At 43.6% G+C, this 18,505-nt stretch overlaps 1 protein-coding gene and 1 non-coding gene across 2 annotated transcripts in view; both read right to left on the bottom strand.

Annotated features, from left to right (window-relative positions):
- The window catches only part of LOC117773857 (reticulon-4 receptor-like 1), an 83,668-nt gene extending 65,523 nt beyond the window's left edge, over positions 1–18,145 (bottom strand). The window contains exon 1 of the mRNA XM_034605622.1: positions 17,521–18,145. Coding sequence (XP_034461513.1) covers positions 17,521–17,533 — 13 coding nt within the window. The 5' untranslated portion in view covers positions 17,534–18,145. The remainder of the gene's footprint in view (positions 1–17,520) is intronic.
- trnak-cuu lies at positions 6,944–7,017 on the bottom strand. Its single transcript has one exon. It is a non-coding gene; the product is annotated as a tRNA-Lys (tRNA).
- Positions 18,146–18,505: the final 360 nt, after the last annotated feature.

Here is an 18,505-nt window from a genome sequence, read left to right as displayed (position 1 = left end):
AAAAAATACATTGTCGTAAGGTGTAAGTAAAACAGGCGATTTTCAAGAATAGCACAAATAAAGTCCATATTTGAAAAAAGAAAGTTTGGCAGGAACTTTGATTATAAGTTAAAAACTATATTTGAATCCATCCTTATCATGGGGTGAGAGGCGGGGTTCACCCCTGACAGGTCGCCAGCGTCGACATAAGCCATTTTCAGACATAAACTCCAGAAAATGTTCCAGACAGTTTGGTACCGACTTTGCCTTTCACATATTTAGAACACAGCCGGAGATTATCTAGGTCACATGCGCTCACAACAACAGGGAAATCTCCATAGCGTTCACGCGACAGGTGGCGTCTGTGTAGAGCAGGAGGTGAAACATGACATTTAAGTTCCGCTGCAGAAATCACATGTTTTTGTTTACAACACATCGGCCCTAACGTCAGCCCCTTAACACTGAATGTTACAAATCTTGATGACATCTTCACATGTGTCATTAACATGTTTTTTCATCGTGAGATATTTGTATTCTTGTTGTTTTTGGGGTGAATTCTCATGGGAAATTCTCTGGAGCTTTTTTCTAGGGAGATTTCAGGAAAAAAAACACAGAATTTCGTGGGCAACTGACTCAGACATTTGGGTATATATTATATTTCTGGATTCCAGTGCGTGTCTGAAAGCAGCTATACTGAGAAATCCATTCACTCTCACATTCGCACCTATGGGCAATTAAGAGTCTTCAATTAACCGAACTCCAATCTACATGTGTAGCACTTGCAAACTGTGGGATTTCAACCAGGATTTATGTGCTAAACAATGCACCCAAAGTTTATTTAGTCCCAGATGAATCAGAAAACAAAAATTTTCTACTCAAGGACCCTTCATCAGAGTATAAAGTACGATGTGGATGAACTAAACTGGTCTTTGCAACACGACAGCAGTTCCTGGGAGTTGTCCATACAAATTAGCTTTTGCAAGTTTCGAGTCAATAGATGTGAGCTCCGCTGATTCCGCTCAATACGAACCTACAGCTTTCCTGGGTTGCACGTGCTCAGATCAATGGCCACCAGCTGATTATTAGGTTCGGCCAAAGACTCACTTTGAGTCATTTATCCTTTCAAAAATAAATAAGTTACATTTTCATGTATCAGTGACCACCAGCCCCTCCGACTCCTTCAGCGCGGATTTATTGTCACTCAGTGTGAAGATGAATCATAACCTGTCTTTACAATACAGACAAATGTGCTCATCTGGGTTTGCTCTAAATCTTGAGCAGAGCAGCACAAATCTGTCCTGGGGACGGATGATTTGTTCTGAGAGTTTTCCCCTGGCGTCGTCTTAGTCACATTTATTCAGAAAGACAGAGAGGAGGGGGAGGGGGGGCATTAGATGAATATGATAAATAGTTAGGTGGGTAGGTCAGTAGGTTGCAGGGAGAAAGACAAAGATGCACATTAATGATGTTTGTTTCTTTTTCAAATGTCGGCTGATTCGTCCCCAGTTCAACATTTATTGTGGCATTTGGTTTTGTTCAATAATAACTGCAGTCAAACCTCCAGGCTGAGTGTTTGTGCCTTAGCAGGTGCTGAACGTCTGTCAGCGAAATATATTGCCCTGCTCTCTGTGTCAGTGCATACTGCTCCTGCTATTACAAGACCGATCGCGGCGGTATTGATCGCTGGCTGAGAAATCGACCTAAAACATGTTTGACATCATCCTCTCCTCCGTCCTTCTTCATCTCTTTCACGCCTTGCCCTCCATCCTTTCCATCACTCCACAGTGCAGGCCATTTTCCTTCACCTGCAGGTCTCCGCCATCCTTTTACGATTCACTCTCTCACCTCTCCGCTCCTCCTTATCACTCTCGCAGCCATCGCTCTTCAACCCATCTATTCTGCAGCACTCGCCTTCCTCCCCACCCTCTTCTGTCTAGACTTTTTCTTCAGCTCACGCCTTGCTCCACTTGTTCTTGTGCCTCACACCTGTGTTATTCTCATGCATCCCTTTCATCAGAATACAGCATTTTCAAACTAAAATGATCTCAGTCCACATGAGCGTGTTGGTTCTATATCCGTCCATACCAGCGCACCTGAAAACACTTTTCACACGACCACACACATGTCTCCTACTCATGGAAGCAGTTGTATCATTGTAAAATGCAGAATTTAACTGCAGTTGTCAGCAAAGACAACAGGGTCAGCAACGCTTGTAATTGATTATGCATGTTGTGTTTGACACTGGTAGCCAAAGCTAATACTGGCTGTTTTGGAGGGCCATGTGACAATAGCCTGACGAATCAGCGAGGGCTAATATTGTGACCAAAAGACCCAATCAGCAAGCGGCTTGTTAGCGTCTACGTCATCTCTGTTTCTGCCCGTCCAGACTAAAACGCAGCCCAGAAGTTTTCAAACTAAAATGGGAACAGCAGCGATTCCAAACTTCTCTGTTTTAGCGTCTCTAAAACTCTGGAGAAGTTTGGACGCCAGGTGTGTCCATAACAGAGTTGATGGGTTTTCAAACTAAAATGCAGTAGTATGGATGTAGCCATGTAATTCCTGAAGTCATCACTCTTTCCTGAGCCCTCGTCCTCCTTCACCAGTTCTTCGCCTGTCATCAGATTTCAGCCTCCTCCCTTGTTCCTGATTTCTGCAGTTTTCCTTCAACGCTCTTCTTCCACTGCTCTTTCTTTCACTCTCTTAAGCTTTGTGCCTCATCTTCCTTTCCTCCTTTTCCTCCTTCCCAGAGCCATTAAGTGCTGGTTGTGCTGGCACAGCTGGTGCAGTCGGGCAGGCCGCCCATCTTCATGACGACTGTGCTGCCGTGTAGCTGCCAAATCCTCATTGAGGCAGTAGCACTGTAGTAATCATAACAACAACCTTTTTGGGCCTCGCTGTATTATTACATCTGGTGTTGGGCTTATCTGCCAGGTCACCATATATCATTAAATAACAGGTACGAGCAAAGGTGAAAAGCCCGTCTCTGTTCCTGCCTCCCTCTCTCATCCTGCGCCTCATTCTTCTTGCCGTGTTTCACACATCCTCGCGCTGTTGCAGCATTTACTTCACACCGCTTCTTCATGCACCTTTCATCGACTCACACCTGCTGAACCGCATGAACATCTCCCGTTGTGTGGGAGAGCCAACTTTAATTTGTGAGTCTGGGGTGCCATCTGTTAAGTTGTAACTTTTTTTTGTTTTGTTTTTTGTTTTTTTGTGTTTGGGGAACAAAAATATAAAAAATGCTCTTAAAAGTTGGGTTTACCTCGGTCCAGCCTGGTTCACACGGAGGTCGCACGCCAGGCTCGGGGTGGGACTGAGTCATGGGCCGAAAAAACACCTAAGGTAAGCGCTTTCCTGGAATCGGTAATTGAATTGCACAAAGATGATGTTGCTACAACTCAGTTAGGAGCTTCACCAGCGGTGCTAAACTCACCATTACTCAAGCTGTTGTCCACCAGTGGGAGTTTTTTTTTTCTTCCTCTTCTTCTGCACTCGTGTGCGTCGTCAGTTTCAGGTCATGTTGACAGCCCAAGAAGATTAATGCACCATTGGTTGAAGGGGAAGAGGGAGTTCGGAGGGAGCGCTGTGGATGTCCTCACCCTTCCTCCTTTTCACCGCTGTGATAGTCTGTTCCACCGCGAGTGTCGCAGTAATCATCCTCTAACAGACCCTAACCCCTCAACATTAACTGTGCTGACACCATCCCACACAGATGCTGCTGGAACTGGTCTCCCATAAACACCACTTACATGGAACAGCGGTTCATCCATAAAGCAGCTTTATCAACAGGGCCCACACCGTCCTGACACTTTTATTTAAAGCTCACTATATTTAATTTTCTCTCACTAAGCACGTACTGTAGCCGGGTGACGGGAATGGCTCATTCTTATGATTTCGATCTGTAATGATCTCTCCATAACTCTAAAGCAAACGACCGGCCAATTGTTAACAAGCCGTTAAGTAGATGTTTCATTCTTTGCCACAATCCAAATATTTGAGTGATAACTGACACAAAATCAAAGCTCACTACATAAAAGGAAAACTCACTATGGATTATTATTGGCTGTACCTTTGGCCCATCATGCAAAAATCCTTTCTAATTTGCTGAACATGGTGCAGAGAGTATCAGGATGGGTTTAGTGGTTGAAATGTTTCCCTTTGATTCGTCGAAGGTGGCTTTGTTCCCAACATATTTCTCCAATGTACGATGTGCTATTCACTGTATAGTATTTAATTCATTGTATTCGTTTTAAAAGCCAGCTTCAAAAACAGCCGTCCCTGACTGAATTCAATATGGCAAGGACAAAAACAGCTAAAAACTAAATATGTAAAATCCATCTGATGTCCTCTGACTCACTCATTCTGGAAAGAGCATCAGTGATGCTGAAATATATACATAATATATAAATATACGTGTTTTCCAGCTCTGTAAAACTTTGTGTTTGATGACTTTTTTAGTTGTGTTCCAGAAAACATCTGCACCAAATCCAATAAAAGGACACACATGAGATTCATCTGTACAGTGTCCCCAGCTGAGCATCGGATTGTTATGTAAGCTTAAGTGTGACTGACACACACACACACAACACAACACACACTAATGCACAAGTGAATACACACCATCCACACCGTGCCCAAACGCACACACACAAGTGCCTCTGTGTTATAATGTGACTCAAACCGAACACACAAACAAGCTGTGGCAGCAGACAAACAACACTTTCCCACACTTCCCTCATCTCCTGTTCTCTCACATCACTCCATCCTGACTTCCTGTCGTGACTCTGATGCACGCATCAAACGCTGACTTGAACGAAAAAGAAGCATCTTCTAATTTCAGCCATTTCATGCGTCAGTGTCTTTGTGTGGTGAGCCGGTGCACCTTTGTGTGGGCACGGACTTGTGATGTCCTTTTTTGGCTTGTTCCTATTTGTTCAGTGGGTAATTTAGGAATGTGGCCGGGAATTGGATTCAGCATCGATAAAAATAAATCAGGATGAACTTTATTAAACCCGCGTTCTGCTGTGCAACGCAGATCCCATTAAAGCACATTAAGATGTATACAACAGAAGTGATAGGATGGCAAGAAAGCTACATAATTTGCTGATAATTGTGTTCATCAATTTATTTGATGAAATCTTTAAAAATGGGTTCTCTGAAGCAAATGCGATGCCTTTAATTTGCTTTAATGACTTAGTCATAAAGAAAACACAGCAATTGGTCGATTAGATTATTCAGCAAGTATTTTTAGGAGCTCTCAATTTATTGTTTTAGTGTTTTTTCTCAAAGCTAAATATTCTGTGATTCCAGCATCTCAACTTTAAGCGTTAAACTCTCATCTCTGAAAATAAACTGAATACATTTGGGTTTTTGTCTCTTGATCAGTCAAAGCAAGACTCGGGGAAACTATAAAAGACATTAAGAGATATTAAGATAAAACAATTAGTCAGTTAATCAATAAAATAATCAGCAGATTAATAGATGATGGAAATAATTATTAACTATCCAGCTTTTTATAGCCTTCATGTATTGATTGATTAATCAGTTAATTGATTAATTGAATGATTATTTCTGGAAACATTTTTGCGTTTTGCTTTCAGGTCAAATATTTGCAATAAAACTACATTGACCTTTTCATTTATGTGCAGGCTACAGAAACATGTGTCCACTCGTTACAAGTTCTAAAGAATGAAACTGTTCCACGCAGATTAATCTGGTGTCACCTGGTCGCTCAGCGTGCGCGTGAGGACAGCTGAGGTGGTCTTATGTTTGGTCCTCTTGTATTCAGAGAGTATCGTTTTAATAGAGCTGTAACTGTAAGCACCAGTCGGAGGCAGATGGGCTCGTTAATGCAGTGATGTTGTTATGTAAGACCTGCTACTGCTGCCGCTCCTGTCTATACTGCAGTACAGAGAGAGAGGGAGAGAGGCCTGTGTGTTAGTCCGTGTGTGTGTTTTCAGGTGTCTGTTTGAGCGATTATGTGTGTGCATATGTGCAGTGTTTTGGTGTGCGTGCGTGCGTGTGTATGGGAATACGGTGGGACAGATGGGGATTGATGTGGTAAATCAAGGGGAATTGACTTGTTGTCGTGGGTTTGATGAACTTTTCTCTCCCTCTTTATCCCATCTCCTTCAAATCCCCACACGCTGGGTTACGGCCAATCCAGCCTCTAAACACTTTAATACAGAGGTAGCGGGAAATAAAAGAGGAAGAGAGGAGATGAGCCTCACAAGCCATGGGAGCAAATAAAATAAATAATCATAAGACAGTTTCCGAACATGCATATGAACACACCAATACATTGCTGGATACTCAAGCGCTCCATCTGAGATTTGTTGCAGGGAGTAGACAAAACAACATGAATAATGAATGGAAAATGCCTTTTAACTATGTAGCTACTAAAGTACAAACACTGCTTCAGTATGAATGGATTACGTGAGCTTGAACTTCAGTCTGCAGCGTTCATTAAGATGTCTGGGAATTCATATGAGCACTTTTAATGCAAAATGAGGCAAGCTAAACAGCAGCAGATCCAAATATAACTTTGCTAGATTTTTTTAATACTGTTTATTAGTGGAAACTGTCAAAGAAAAGCATCAGGCAAATGGAGAGACCAACACGTCCTGAAAAATTAATGATGTCCACAAAATGTATGTGAGCTGTGTTTATATAGAGATCACAGTAACAACAATTTAGTTGAAGTAAAAGAAGAATTTTCTTTTCTCATTAAAATATTGTGTCCATGATTAAAATACACTGGGAATGAGCCATGCACCCCGACCTTCTGCTGATAAGGTGCTGCACTGATATAACAACATCAGGCTTCTTCTTATGTCTTTCATCTGATAGACAACAACTCACGATTCACATGGTTGATTTCCTTGTGTCAGGAATCATGTTAAACTGCAGTAGCACTTGGATGAGCATTGTTAAACTCATTTCCTCCTCTTAAAAGTTCCAACACCCAACGTGGGGCTCGAACCCACGACCCTGAGATTAAGAGTCTCATGCTCTACCAAACTGAGCTAGCCGGGCTTCTTCCATCAAACAGAAACCTAATCTTACAAGACACATGTTTCATGACAAGTAAAAAGCTTTAGTATAAAGACATCTTAGGTCTGAGGAGATGATCAGATCTCAGAGACAGTTTTGCTGTTAACTTCTTTGACCACATGTTCCGTGAACTAAGCCAGAACCATGTCACATAACTCTTTCTCCACAAGATTAAGTAAATCCATACCATGCTTTGGAAAGAGATCCAATTCATTGCGGTTACCGCTCTTTGCTTATCTATAGCATCAAGACAAAAACAGAAGGACTGATCAGCTACTGTAGTGTAGTATGGGTCTGACTGAAAACTGTGGAATTTATATGCTCCGATGTTTCCTCACATCAGGAATCATGTTAAGCTTGAGGAGAACTAATACTTTGATGAACATTCCGGTGCTTAATTCCTCCTCTTAAAAGCTCCATCGCCCAACGTGGGGCTCGAACCCACGACCCTGAGATTAAGAGTCTCATGCTCTGCCGAACTGAGCCGGGCTTCTTCCACCAAAAGATCAACTTTAGTCTAGAGACAAATAGATCTGAGGAGATGATCAGATCTCAGAGACAGTTTTCCCTAAACATCTTTGACCACATGTTCTGACAAAACTCAAACCAAGTAGCAATATAGATACCATTCAGAAATACAAAACAATTATCATGACAGCAATTAATTATTTTCTTTCAGCAGTAAATGAAAGTAACATTAACATTCTTCTGGGTGATGTCCTCCAGCTTTATATCTGTCAAGGTTGCGGTCGTGGCGAAGGAAACTCATTCAAAACTGTTGTGTATTAACACAAGTACCCCGTCAAGAAAAGAAACCTGAATGTGAAATGTGGAGACACGCTCATAGTGTTCACCAGGCCAATGTCAAGCATCGTTACAGCTGGAAACACAAAGCTAAACTGGATGAGATGCAAAAACAAACATGCCTGGATAAAGTCAACGCTCTTTGGCGGAGTTAATGTGCTCAGCAAGCAGCTTTCACAAGACCACACACTGACAGAGGCCGTGTCACACTGGCAAGTTTAGTGGTGAGCTGAAGCCGAAACCTCATTCAGAGGGATAACTTGTGATGGAGTGTTTTGTTGCTGCCGTGGAGCCACAGGAACCCGAAAAAGTCAAATTGTGCACCGGTTGCTAAACACTGTGTTTTCTTACTCTCCAAGAACAAAAGGCTGCTCCGACATCTGAATATTCTGATGAGCGTACAAACATCCTTCAGGCATTTGGCGAGAGGTTTGCGGACATGAAAAGTGAACAAAAGGAAATTAACATATTTTTTAAGCTGTTTAATGTGGAACCTGCTGATGTGCCTGACAATTTACAGTAGGAAATCACTGAGGTGCAGAACAATGACGAGTTCAAAGCTGTGTGCACATCCTGAGGATTTTTTCACATTCTGAGGAGACGTGCACTGAAGCTTGTCTTTTGGACAACCTGCTGCTGTGTTCTCTTCCAACGCTGAGTCCTGCGACAAAGACTTGAGACAGACTGAGCCAAACCTGGAAAAGCAGCCTGGCAGAAAGAGAAGCACTTTCCACCCATCGTATTAGAGGGATCAGAGTGATATACTGCATGTATTCAGAAGTATAGTCGGCCTATAGCCCTCGAAGGATGTTGTAAAAACTCAAATTGCCCTTGATAGGAAAGAGGTGCCCTGCCCCTGGTCGCAGCAGGAAACATACAGCAACACAGGCTGGATTATATTCAGGGGAAACATAGTTGTTGATTGAGTGAATCACGTTTATGAACAGAAGTGATGTCTCAGGGTGGTTGGTAGATGAGTTAAGTGACACCAGCCACCTGGGTTTAGTTAGTTTAAGGCAACACATGCTCTTCAGTTAATGTTGTGTGGGAATTGTTTTTTTGTTTAATTTACAAAAAAGAACATTGCATCTTAAGTAAATGTGAACTTTTCCCTGCACGAAACCAGATCCCTGTATTTCTCTAACCTCAACCAAGTGCTGTGAGAGTCTAAAAGTCACTACAAATCAATGTTGTACAGCAAGATCGGCTGTTTTAGCGGGAACTAAACATGTTGTCAATAGTTTACTGTTAATTCTCTGGACTGTATTTTCCCGCCATATTCTACTTTGTGCCGCCACAGTTTCACAATGAACCCACATTTATTTCTCACAACAACATAAATGGTCAATAACTTGTTGATTTGCTCCGTTGTTCCATTATAAAGCTGTGTGCAGCATTATTGTGCCATACCGTCCCGCGTGTTTTTGATATAGTACTTAATGTTTTTACCTCCCACGCAGTTAGACCACATGCCTTAGGGCACAGTCACACATACGCGAATGTTCACATCCAAAGTCCATGCAAAGCCACGCTGTAGACCTGTTTAACTCCCCTCCTCGCTCTGACAGATTTGTAGTGAACGAAAGGGAAAGGTCCCCTGGAACATTCACGTGTGCCCATGCCCTACGTGTGTGTGCCTGTCACTCGGAATCTGCTGCACAAGAGAGTGACCTTCATGTTGCTGCATGTGCATCTACAGCCATAGATTGACTTGATTCTGTAGGAAACGCTGTGTTGTCAAAACAAATTACTGATATCTTCAGCATGAATGTACTTGTGATTCGCCAAATGCATCTTATAACAACATTCCCTCAATAAATTTAGAGAAAACATAATCCAGTTGGTTTTATTGCTTACAAATACGTTTTTGCTGCAGTAGTTTAGTTGCTCAGTTTTCACAGAGACACGGCTGCATTCAGAATTTATCTGACAAAGTCATCTACAGCAATGTTCAGCTTGCACCTGCCAACACAGAATGTGCCAACGCGGCACCTTGCCGGATCACTTTGTGTCGCAATCTGGCAAAAGTCGCCAGGTTGAGCGTCCGGAATGATCAACGTTCCACTGCTCACATCCCATTCCGTGTTTTAGGACATGCTCTGTCTCATCTCTAACGAATGAGTAAAGCTAACAAAACGTGGATTTAAAGGACAGAATACAGGAAGTTGGGAAATGCAACCTCTATCAAGTTTCCCACGATGACTCAACCACTTCTAAGTGATAAGGTTTTTCTCATGGAGTGTTTCTGGTATTTTGTCCACCCCCTATAGATACCAGCTGCTGGCTGAGATCCTCTCTCAGATCCCATGTAACAACCTGCAGGGCTGAGCCAGTATATGTAGGCATGTTAAGATACCGTAGCCGTATTTATTTATTACTTTTTTTTCTGCCTCTGCAAGTTCTGTTTCCATGGTAATATCCAGCATATTCAATTTATTTATGTTTGCAGGGCTGTTTGTAATCACGAGAATAAGATGAATATCGAGAGTTTGTGTGGAACAAAACCTGGAATAGGACGAGAATACAGTAAACACATGTTACAGAGAATGTGAGTGGCACATGTCAGAATGGATACGTGTGGATTAGTGCAAAACAAGATTTGGGAAAAGAAAGGAGGAGGGAGCGAGCGAGCGAGAGAAAGGATGGACTGAGCCGTGTGATCTGCCATGAGGAAAGCAGCAAGGCCTTACTGCTGAGAGCTGTGGACCCCAAACGCCTTATCGGAAACCAAAACAGCCATCAATTATTCAACAGGTACAGAGCGAACCAGCTACAGAGGAGAAGACATGGGAGGAGAGGAGATTTGAAGGGAGAGCGGGGATAGAGGAGATATATCCTGCGCGGGAGTTATACACAAAGGATTTGAATTTCTTTTTCCCCTGCTTGTCAATGTGTTCAGAAATGTGGTGTGTGTGTGTGTGTGTGTGTGTGTGTGTGTGTGTGTGTGTGTGTGTGTGTGTGTGTGTGTGTGTGTGTGTGTGTGTGTGTGTGTGTGTGTGTGTGTGTGTGTGTGTGTGTGTGTGCTCATCGATAATGCAGCCATCTCTGTTTTTAAAACACCTCAGCCACAGTGAACAAATATGGGACTTTAAGGGCTTGTGTGAGAGAGTTTACGTTTGTGTGCAGGTTGATGTCAGTGGCCTCGCTGGTTTCTTTTTGAGAACGAGGTAAAAGCATCAATATGAACCTGATGTTGGTGCATTAGGTTCCCAGACGGCCTATTCCTGGGCACAGTGGAAATCTGCTCCAGTCTACTCCATTTTCAATGTCTGTATCCAACTAACCATTTAGGCTGTTAGCTTATTATCATCTTTTTGTCTCCGTCTCAAACTTTCTCCCTGACTTCGCTGTCTTTCTGCATGTCTGCATCAACATCTGTTCCAGCTCTGAGGTTTAGAGCAATTCCTGAGACACACACACACACACACACACACACACACACACACACACACACACACACACACACACACACACAGCTCTAGGTGTTGCCAAGTGGACCTGCAATCAGAGGCCTCCACAGGGCCCCTGATAGGGAGTTATATCTCATCTGCTGCTGTGTGTGCAGCCGACTCTCCAGGTGAACCGCAGAGATTCATAAGCAAATTACTGCGCCGTATTTACAAAGACTTCAGCAGCGACTTCACTGCGGCGGCAATTTAACAAGTAGTATGAGTCTAATTACAGAGAACTGAGGCATAAACCCTTCCCACTTTGTTCACACCAAAACCAGGGGAAAAAAAGGCGAGCACGGAAAAATGAACAATGTAAAAATTGTGCTGAGTAATATTGACTTTGCTGCGGCAGGCTCTGTTAAGTTGCTCTTTAAGACCTCGAGAAAAAATATGAAAGTGCGAAACATAGGATAAATGTGTGTGGCAAGAAAGTTGGAGTAGAGCACAGCAGTGCCATTCTCTGCACAGCATAATTTGTAGCTGTTTGTGTATTTAGTATCAAAACGATCCCTGCTCATTAAGTCTTTCCCTTTTCTTTTTTTTTTTGCATTGCGTTTGTATGAGTTCACCGGTTTTGAAGCTCGGAGCTTGGTGGAACATCAGTGCCTCTGATTATTTTAACGTGTTTAGACACAGTGCATGGATAACGAATGCTGCACAAGGACCAGAAAAAAATTGTTGTGCAACTTGACGATGAAATAGAATTCAGCAGGCGAGCTCAGAAGCAGCAGAAGAAAGAGGGAGTCTGTGAGTGACCTTGAGATCAGGCAGCGGGAGCGGCTGCAAAGGTCATTGATATGCACAGCCATCGCACGGACGCCCACTGTGTGTGGCGGTGTGTGTGCTGATGCGTTTCATCCTGTTCTCCGCTGTGACTTGCATCAGAGATGTAATTGATTACCATATGAATTCAATTCCGGTCATCAAATCCCAGGGTGATTTAGTTCTCTAATATGATACATCTACAGAATCTGCATGAAACACCACTTTCCCTAAATAGAGTCTCTCTGCCTGATCTCTGAAATCTGGCCACTGCTACAGGACGTCAGTGCTGCAAGAGGAAATTTGGATCAATCTCAGCACTCAATTACCCCCCCCCCCCCATTTGGTGCTCCCCGACCCGAATAACCATTTTGTCACTAATCCATATGTTATTATCATCCACTGAGGCTTTCATAGACACAAGTATACACACAGCCACACAGAAAGAGCAACAGCAACCTCTAATTGTTTGTTGACTTGACGACGGCCTGCAGGCGAAGCGTACGTGCCAATGCAGTAGTAACAGTGAGGGCCCACTTTGAGAAAACGACACTGTAAAATTCGTATTCAATTTTCTCCATTGACGTTTCAGAAAATCCTTTAAAAAAGAGTTTCAAGCGTGGAGCCACACCGACCAGCAACGAGGTGAATCCTGACAATAAAACATTTGATTTAGCAACAAAAAATATCGGAAAAAAGAAAATGACAAAAGTACAAGACCGTGTACATGATTATTTTAAGAGTGAAGGAACCACACATCCCATAAACCATTGTAACGTAACGCTGAATCATCCGATCGTAGCCGACGTGATTTGGCCTTTTCCCTTTGACCTGAGGGATGGGAATAGTCTGGTATTTGTCCTTTTTCCTAAAATGCAGTTAACATCATACAGGCTTGTGGCTTCTACAGGAGGAGATAACATTGTTTCACCACCTATATTACGGGTGAGCTCCACAGTCACATCAGAGAGAGGAAGCATGTGACATTTTTCATGATGCCATCTGATGGCTGTGTACGTTTAAAAACAAACGGATGAAATGAAATCCACCCTCTGACAACTCAATTTGGGAGATGATGAATAATTCCCACCTAATTAGCATGAATTACTTATTACTCTGAATTACGCTGGTCAACACTTCTGCATAAACATACAGTTGGTAAGTGTTTGGATGGAATGAGGACAGAGTTCTGGTTTGTTTAAGCTCAAGTCGAGCAGGAACTCTGTAACGGCGCCGGAAAGTTTCATAATCAGGCCAGACTTTATTCACATTCAGGCCCCGAGAAAGCCAGGGGCCCTCGAGCGAGGTTGATGCTTCAGTCTGAATGAACAGTGACTTGCAATTTCGCCATCACATATTGATATTGATCAGTGAATTTCAGTACAGAGCTGAAGTTAGTTATAGATTAGCATGGCCGAAGGTGATATCCCAGAACATTTCAGCACTTCAGAAATGGGCGAATTTTCATGGATTACAGTAGAATCGCTGGAGGAACGCAGAGCGGCGGCGAGAGGATGAAATCATATTAGGACAGAATGATAAGAAAAGGAGACAGTGTTCGAGTTCACAACTCAAGAAGTAGTAATGATTAACGTGTTTACACATATTTAATGACGTCCTTCCCCAAATAACAAACGATTAACAATTCTAATGCACAACTCAGCTGCTCTCGTCCTCATGCAATGTGCAGATGGGAGGAGGGAGAGACGGGAGAGACGGGAGGTAAAGTGAGGTGAAAGGGACTGGAACGTCAAAACTCCTTCTCTGAGACATGATAAACATATTTTGGGATTCAGTGTGACTTACACTTCCTGAGGACATCATTATCTCTGGTTGTCCATTGTGAATAAATCTGCTTTGAAATCACAGACAAAACCACAGATCGTCATTATAACTTGACAGAAGCTCCCTGAGACTTGTCATATTTTTCGTTTGTTTAGTTTTTTCTTTTCTTTTCCATATCAAAATAACTCAATTGGAATTTTCTTGGTTTGGCTAAACTGCAATCAGGAAATCAGGAATAAACAAAAGATAGTTGAGTATAAAATAAGCTAAAGAAATTTTACTCTTATAAGTGATTCTCAAACTCGAGGAGCTCCAGACTGACACAGGTTGGACCACGGACCCTCATTCGACAATATTTTTAGCTTTGAGATGTTTTCTTACAGAAGTGTAAAGAATCTGGGCCAAATCCGAACTGAATGAGCGTGACCTATATGTCTGAGCAGCGTCCTGCCTTAATTTGCTTGTTGCTATTGAAAATTCGACATCAATAATTAAGAAAATATGAATAATTAATGTTTGATCTGTTGCTTGATATATGCAGAAAGTACGGATGCAACAGTTACTCAATTCATTTGCAGCCGTTTTGATAATAAGTTTATAATATTTCAGGCTAAAATGTTTAAAATGTTTGCTGGTTCCAGCTTCTTAAATGTGATCATTTGATTATAGGCCAATTATATGTCCATTAATACCCATTATAATTGACTTTTTTCTAAATGTTCTTATATTTTTGAAACTGATTGATCGCTTAAATACGAGCCAGATTGACAAATAACAAACAATTCTTAGTCACAAGCCGGGGTGAATGCTATTAATAACACAAAGACCATTCGTCTCTCCACAGCAGAACTTTACTTTCACAGTGTCAGTGTTTATGTGACCGTAAAAAAATCAGGAGATAAATAGAGACAAGTGAAAAGTTGGGAGACAGAGGCAAAGTCAAGGAAGGGAAACAAATCCAGCTTCAAACAAGCTGGAAAACAAAGCTCCGGCAGCAACCCAAAGCAGCCAGCGAGCAGCCAATCAGCCTGCCAGCTCCTCGCTCCTCTCTGACGGAGGCTGGCAGCAGGAACTGGCCAAGCAGAGAGATAGAGAGAGAAGGAGAGATGGACAAGGAGGGAAAGAGAGAGGGAGTTTTCATTACACAGAAACACTTATCCTCCTTCTCCGCTCCCCCTCTCTCCTTTGTTTTATCCCACCACAGAGAGATAGTGTGGGTAAAGGTGACAGCCGTAGATAACTTGTATCTCGGGCAGACCGCACAATTACTCTGAATTTTAGTATTGCTGCTGACAGTCACATACAGTACTTGTAGGAGGGTATAGAAAGCAGCGCTGTGTGTGTGTGTGTGTGTGTGTGTGTGTGTGTGTGTGTGTGTGTGTGTGTGTGTGTGTGTGTGTGTGTGTGTGTGTGTGTGTGTGTGTGTGTGTGTGTGTGTGTGTGTGTGTGTGTGTGTCTACGTGGGTGGGCGCGGTGCTCTCCATCTGAAATTACAGGAAGATTAAAATTAAAGCTTGTCTCCCTCCAGCCAGCGAGTTCTCTTTGTCTCCTCTCCGGCTCTGTCATACAGTGACGGCACTAATCAGCCCTCTGTCAAGCCCATTAGGTCCCCACCCTTAATGAGGAGGTGGCCCAGCTTGTGCCCCGATTGAGTCGATCCAAGTGAGCTAATACATAATGATGTGCATGCACGTGTGCACGTTGTTTCCCTCCTCCACGTTGCAGGGCCGCGTTGAAATGACAAATGAAAATCTTCCATGCGTCTCTATTAAAGAATCTTTTTGTTTTTTGTTCTCAGGACTCAGCCGTGCATGACACTCATCACAAAAAAACCAGCACCCTGACAATCTGCCTTTCACTGGAGCCCCTCTGTATTTATACATTTTCATGTGGGGGTGGGGGGGGGATTGGCAGATGAGTCACTACTTCACAAATAGCTACTTCTTTTTGAAATGTCCCAGTTTGTGTGTGTGTGTGTGTGCGTGCATGTGTGTGTGTTCACTTGTACAGATATCTTTGTGAGGACCGTTCTTTAACTTACGAAGGAGTGTGGACATTTTGGATGGTCCTTACATTATAAATGGGCTGTTTGAAGGTAACATTAGTTGAGGGTTAGGATTACATTAGGTTTAGGTTAGGTAAGTTTAGTTGTGATGGTTCAGGTCAGGGGCTCTGGAGAGTATTGAGTGTCCTCACCACTAAAGGCTGCTGCACACTAGAGGATAATCCGGCCGATTTAGGACCTGATTTGCACCTTCTGACAATCGGGGGGGGTTCCCGACCGGAGGTCCCCGACCGGAGGTCAGTTGGTGCCGATTATTGGCCCAAATAATCCTGAAGTGTTTTGGGTTTACAAAATAATCTTGAGTCGTAGCCTCAACAATCTCAGTCAATAATCGGCTTCACCAGAAACCAACAATAGCCAACGAGAGAGAGCTGACCGGGGCTTTACCATCCAGATGTTGTGTTCTTGTACAGCTGTGACTAAAAACAATACATTTCCAACTCACCACCAGCTCGCACAGCAGCCTTAAGATAGAAGTGTGTGTGTGTGTGTGTGTGTGTGTGTGTGTGTGTGTGTGTGTGTGTGTGTGTGTGTGTGTGTGTGTGTGTGTGTGTGTGTGTGTGTGTGTGTGTGTGTGTGTGTGTGTGGTGTTGTTTCATACTATTCATCATGATTTCAACTACAACTGAGTAAGCTGTGTTTTCTTTTTTTTAATGGAACACCATAGCTTTCTAGTATCTGTCAAAAGTTATGTTTAACTGGACCTACACAAGTGCATGTTAATGTGTGCATGTTAATGTGCGCATGCGTGCCAGTGCAGAAAGACAGGAGGCTGTGTGTCCGTGTGTGTGTGTGTGTGTGTGTGTGTGTGTGTGTGTGTTTGTTTGGAGCTTCCCCACCAGCACATCCACAGGCAAGGTCATCGTGGTTTAAAAAAAACAACAACCTTACGGCCACATGTTCTCACCACAAAACTGCGCGTGTGAGCGTAAACATCCAGGTGCTGGGCGCATGCACGTTAGTTTTTTGTATTTATTCTCCCTGGTCTGCACCCAGTGGGAGAGCCACCCTCTCCTGTGGGTGCGCACACAAGTCAAAACACCCTGCTGTTGTTTGGCCGTGCGCCTCATTCTGTCACGCCAATGTAACCACACGCGAGCACCCAAACCACGAATGCGCACGCAGAGGAAAAGTGCGCAAACGGATGAAACTTTTATGACAATATCAAAATCGTGAACTTTTTTGTTTTCTTTGTCTTCCTTATTTCCCCTCATCCTCACGCACTCTCTTTCTCTCTCTCTCTCTCACGCACGCACCCTCGCACGCGCAGAGGCAGCCCCACGCAGCCACCCCTCGTGCAGTCAAGTCCTCAAACTGCAGTGCGGCAGCGCGCTTCGCTATTTTAAGAATCATTTTTGCATGAAGTGGATAAATATTTAATTCTCTGCTCTCCGGTCCCGGCCGACGGAGCGGAGAAGTTGTTGGAGGCAGCGCGCACACACATACACACACACACACACACACACAAACACGCGCGCGCATCCTCCTCATCATGTGCGACTCCATTTAGTGTAAAATTATCATCAGAAATAAAGCTGAATTTGCACCAACACGCATGCACACACACACACACACTTTACGCACCAGCAGCAGCAGAAACACGCGCGTCTCTCTTACCTCTGCTGAACATGTTGGCAGCGGCTGGTTGGACCGTCTACTGGTGTCGGTGCTGGAGTAGCATCCTTGAGAAAGAGTCCAGTCCTCTGCTGCTGATGCTGCTGTCGGGTAAAAGTGTTAGTTTGATTCCCTGTGACCGCTGGTGCACGCAGCAGCCTGTGCCCCGGTCTCCTCGGTGCGTCTTGTTTGTATCAGGTGAAGATGGTTGGAAGAGGAAGAGGAGGAGGGATGAAAGCAGCAGATCTGTGCGAGCGAAGTTGTCTCGTCCGCAGTTTTTTTTTTTGAGGTGGAAAAAGAAAGCTTGTCCTCTCTCAACCCACCGCCATCTCATCCGTTGTTCAGGAACCAGTGACGTGCGTTCTGACTTTATTAGAGAGGATGGGTGATGTCCAGAGCAGCTGGAAAAACCAAAAAGAAGAAGAAGCAGAGGAAAGTTCCTTCTTATGTCTTCATCGTCCTGCTGCTGTCGGTCTGTCAGGCTGCACGCAGGTCAGGTGTAGAGTCTCAAACGGGCTGTGTGTGTGAGTGTGTGTGTGTGTGTGTGAGTGAGCGAGTGAGTGAGTCCACTGTCTCTGTTACTGAAGAGCTCCGAGGCAGCCGCTTCAATCCCCCTCCCACAGCGAGATGTGACTGATGAGAGCCAGAGCATCTCTCTCTCTCTCTCTCTCTCTCTCTCTCTCTCTCTCCCTCTCTCTCTTCCCTCTCCCTCTCTCTCCCCCTCTCTCTCTCAAGATAAGCTTTATTGGCATGACAGTGGAAAAAACCATGTTGATGAAGCAGTTATGCTCCCATGTTACAATTCTTCTACCTCTTTATGTCCAAGTCTCCACTTCCTCCTTTATCGCCCTAAATTCATTTTGTTTTTTGCTTTATGGGCGTGCATGCTGCATAATCACCACAGCTTACTGTCAGCTACAATTAATTTATTCTCTCTCTCCTCTTCTTCTGATCCCTCCCTGTCTCACTCTGCCATGGTGGCAACACA

The sequence above is a fragment of the Hippoglossus hippoglossus genome, chromosome 14, assembly GCF_009819705.1.
Source record: "Hippoglossus hippoglossus isolate fHipHip1 chromosome 14, fHipHip1.pri, whole genome shotgun sequence".
Lineage (NCBI taxonomy): Eukaryota > Metazoa > Chordata > Actinopteri > Pleuronectiformes > Pleuronectidae > Hippoglossus > Hippoglossus hippoglossus.
The sequence above is the reverse complement of the archived record's forward strand: the minus strand, read 5'-3'. Positions and strand labels throughout refer to the sequence as shown.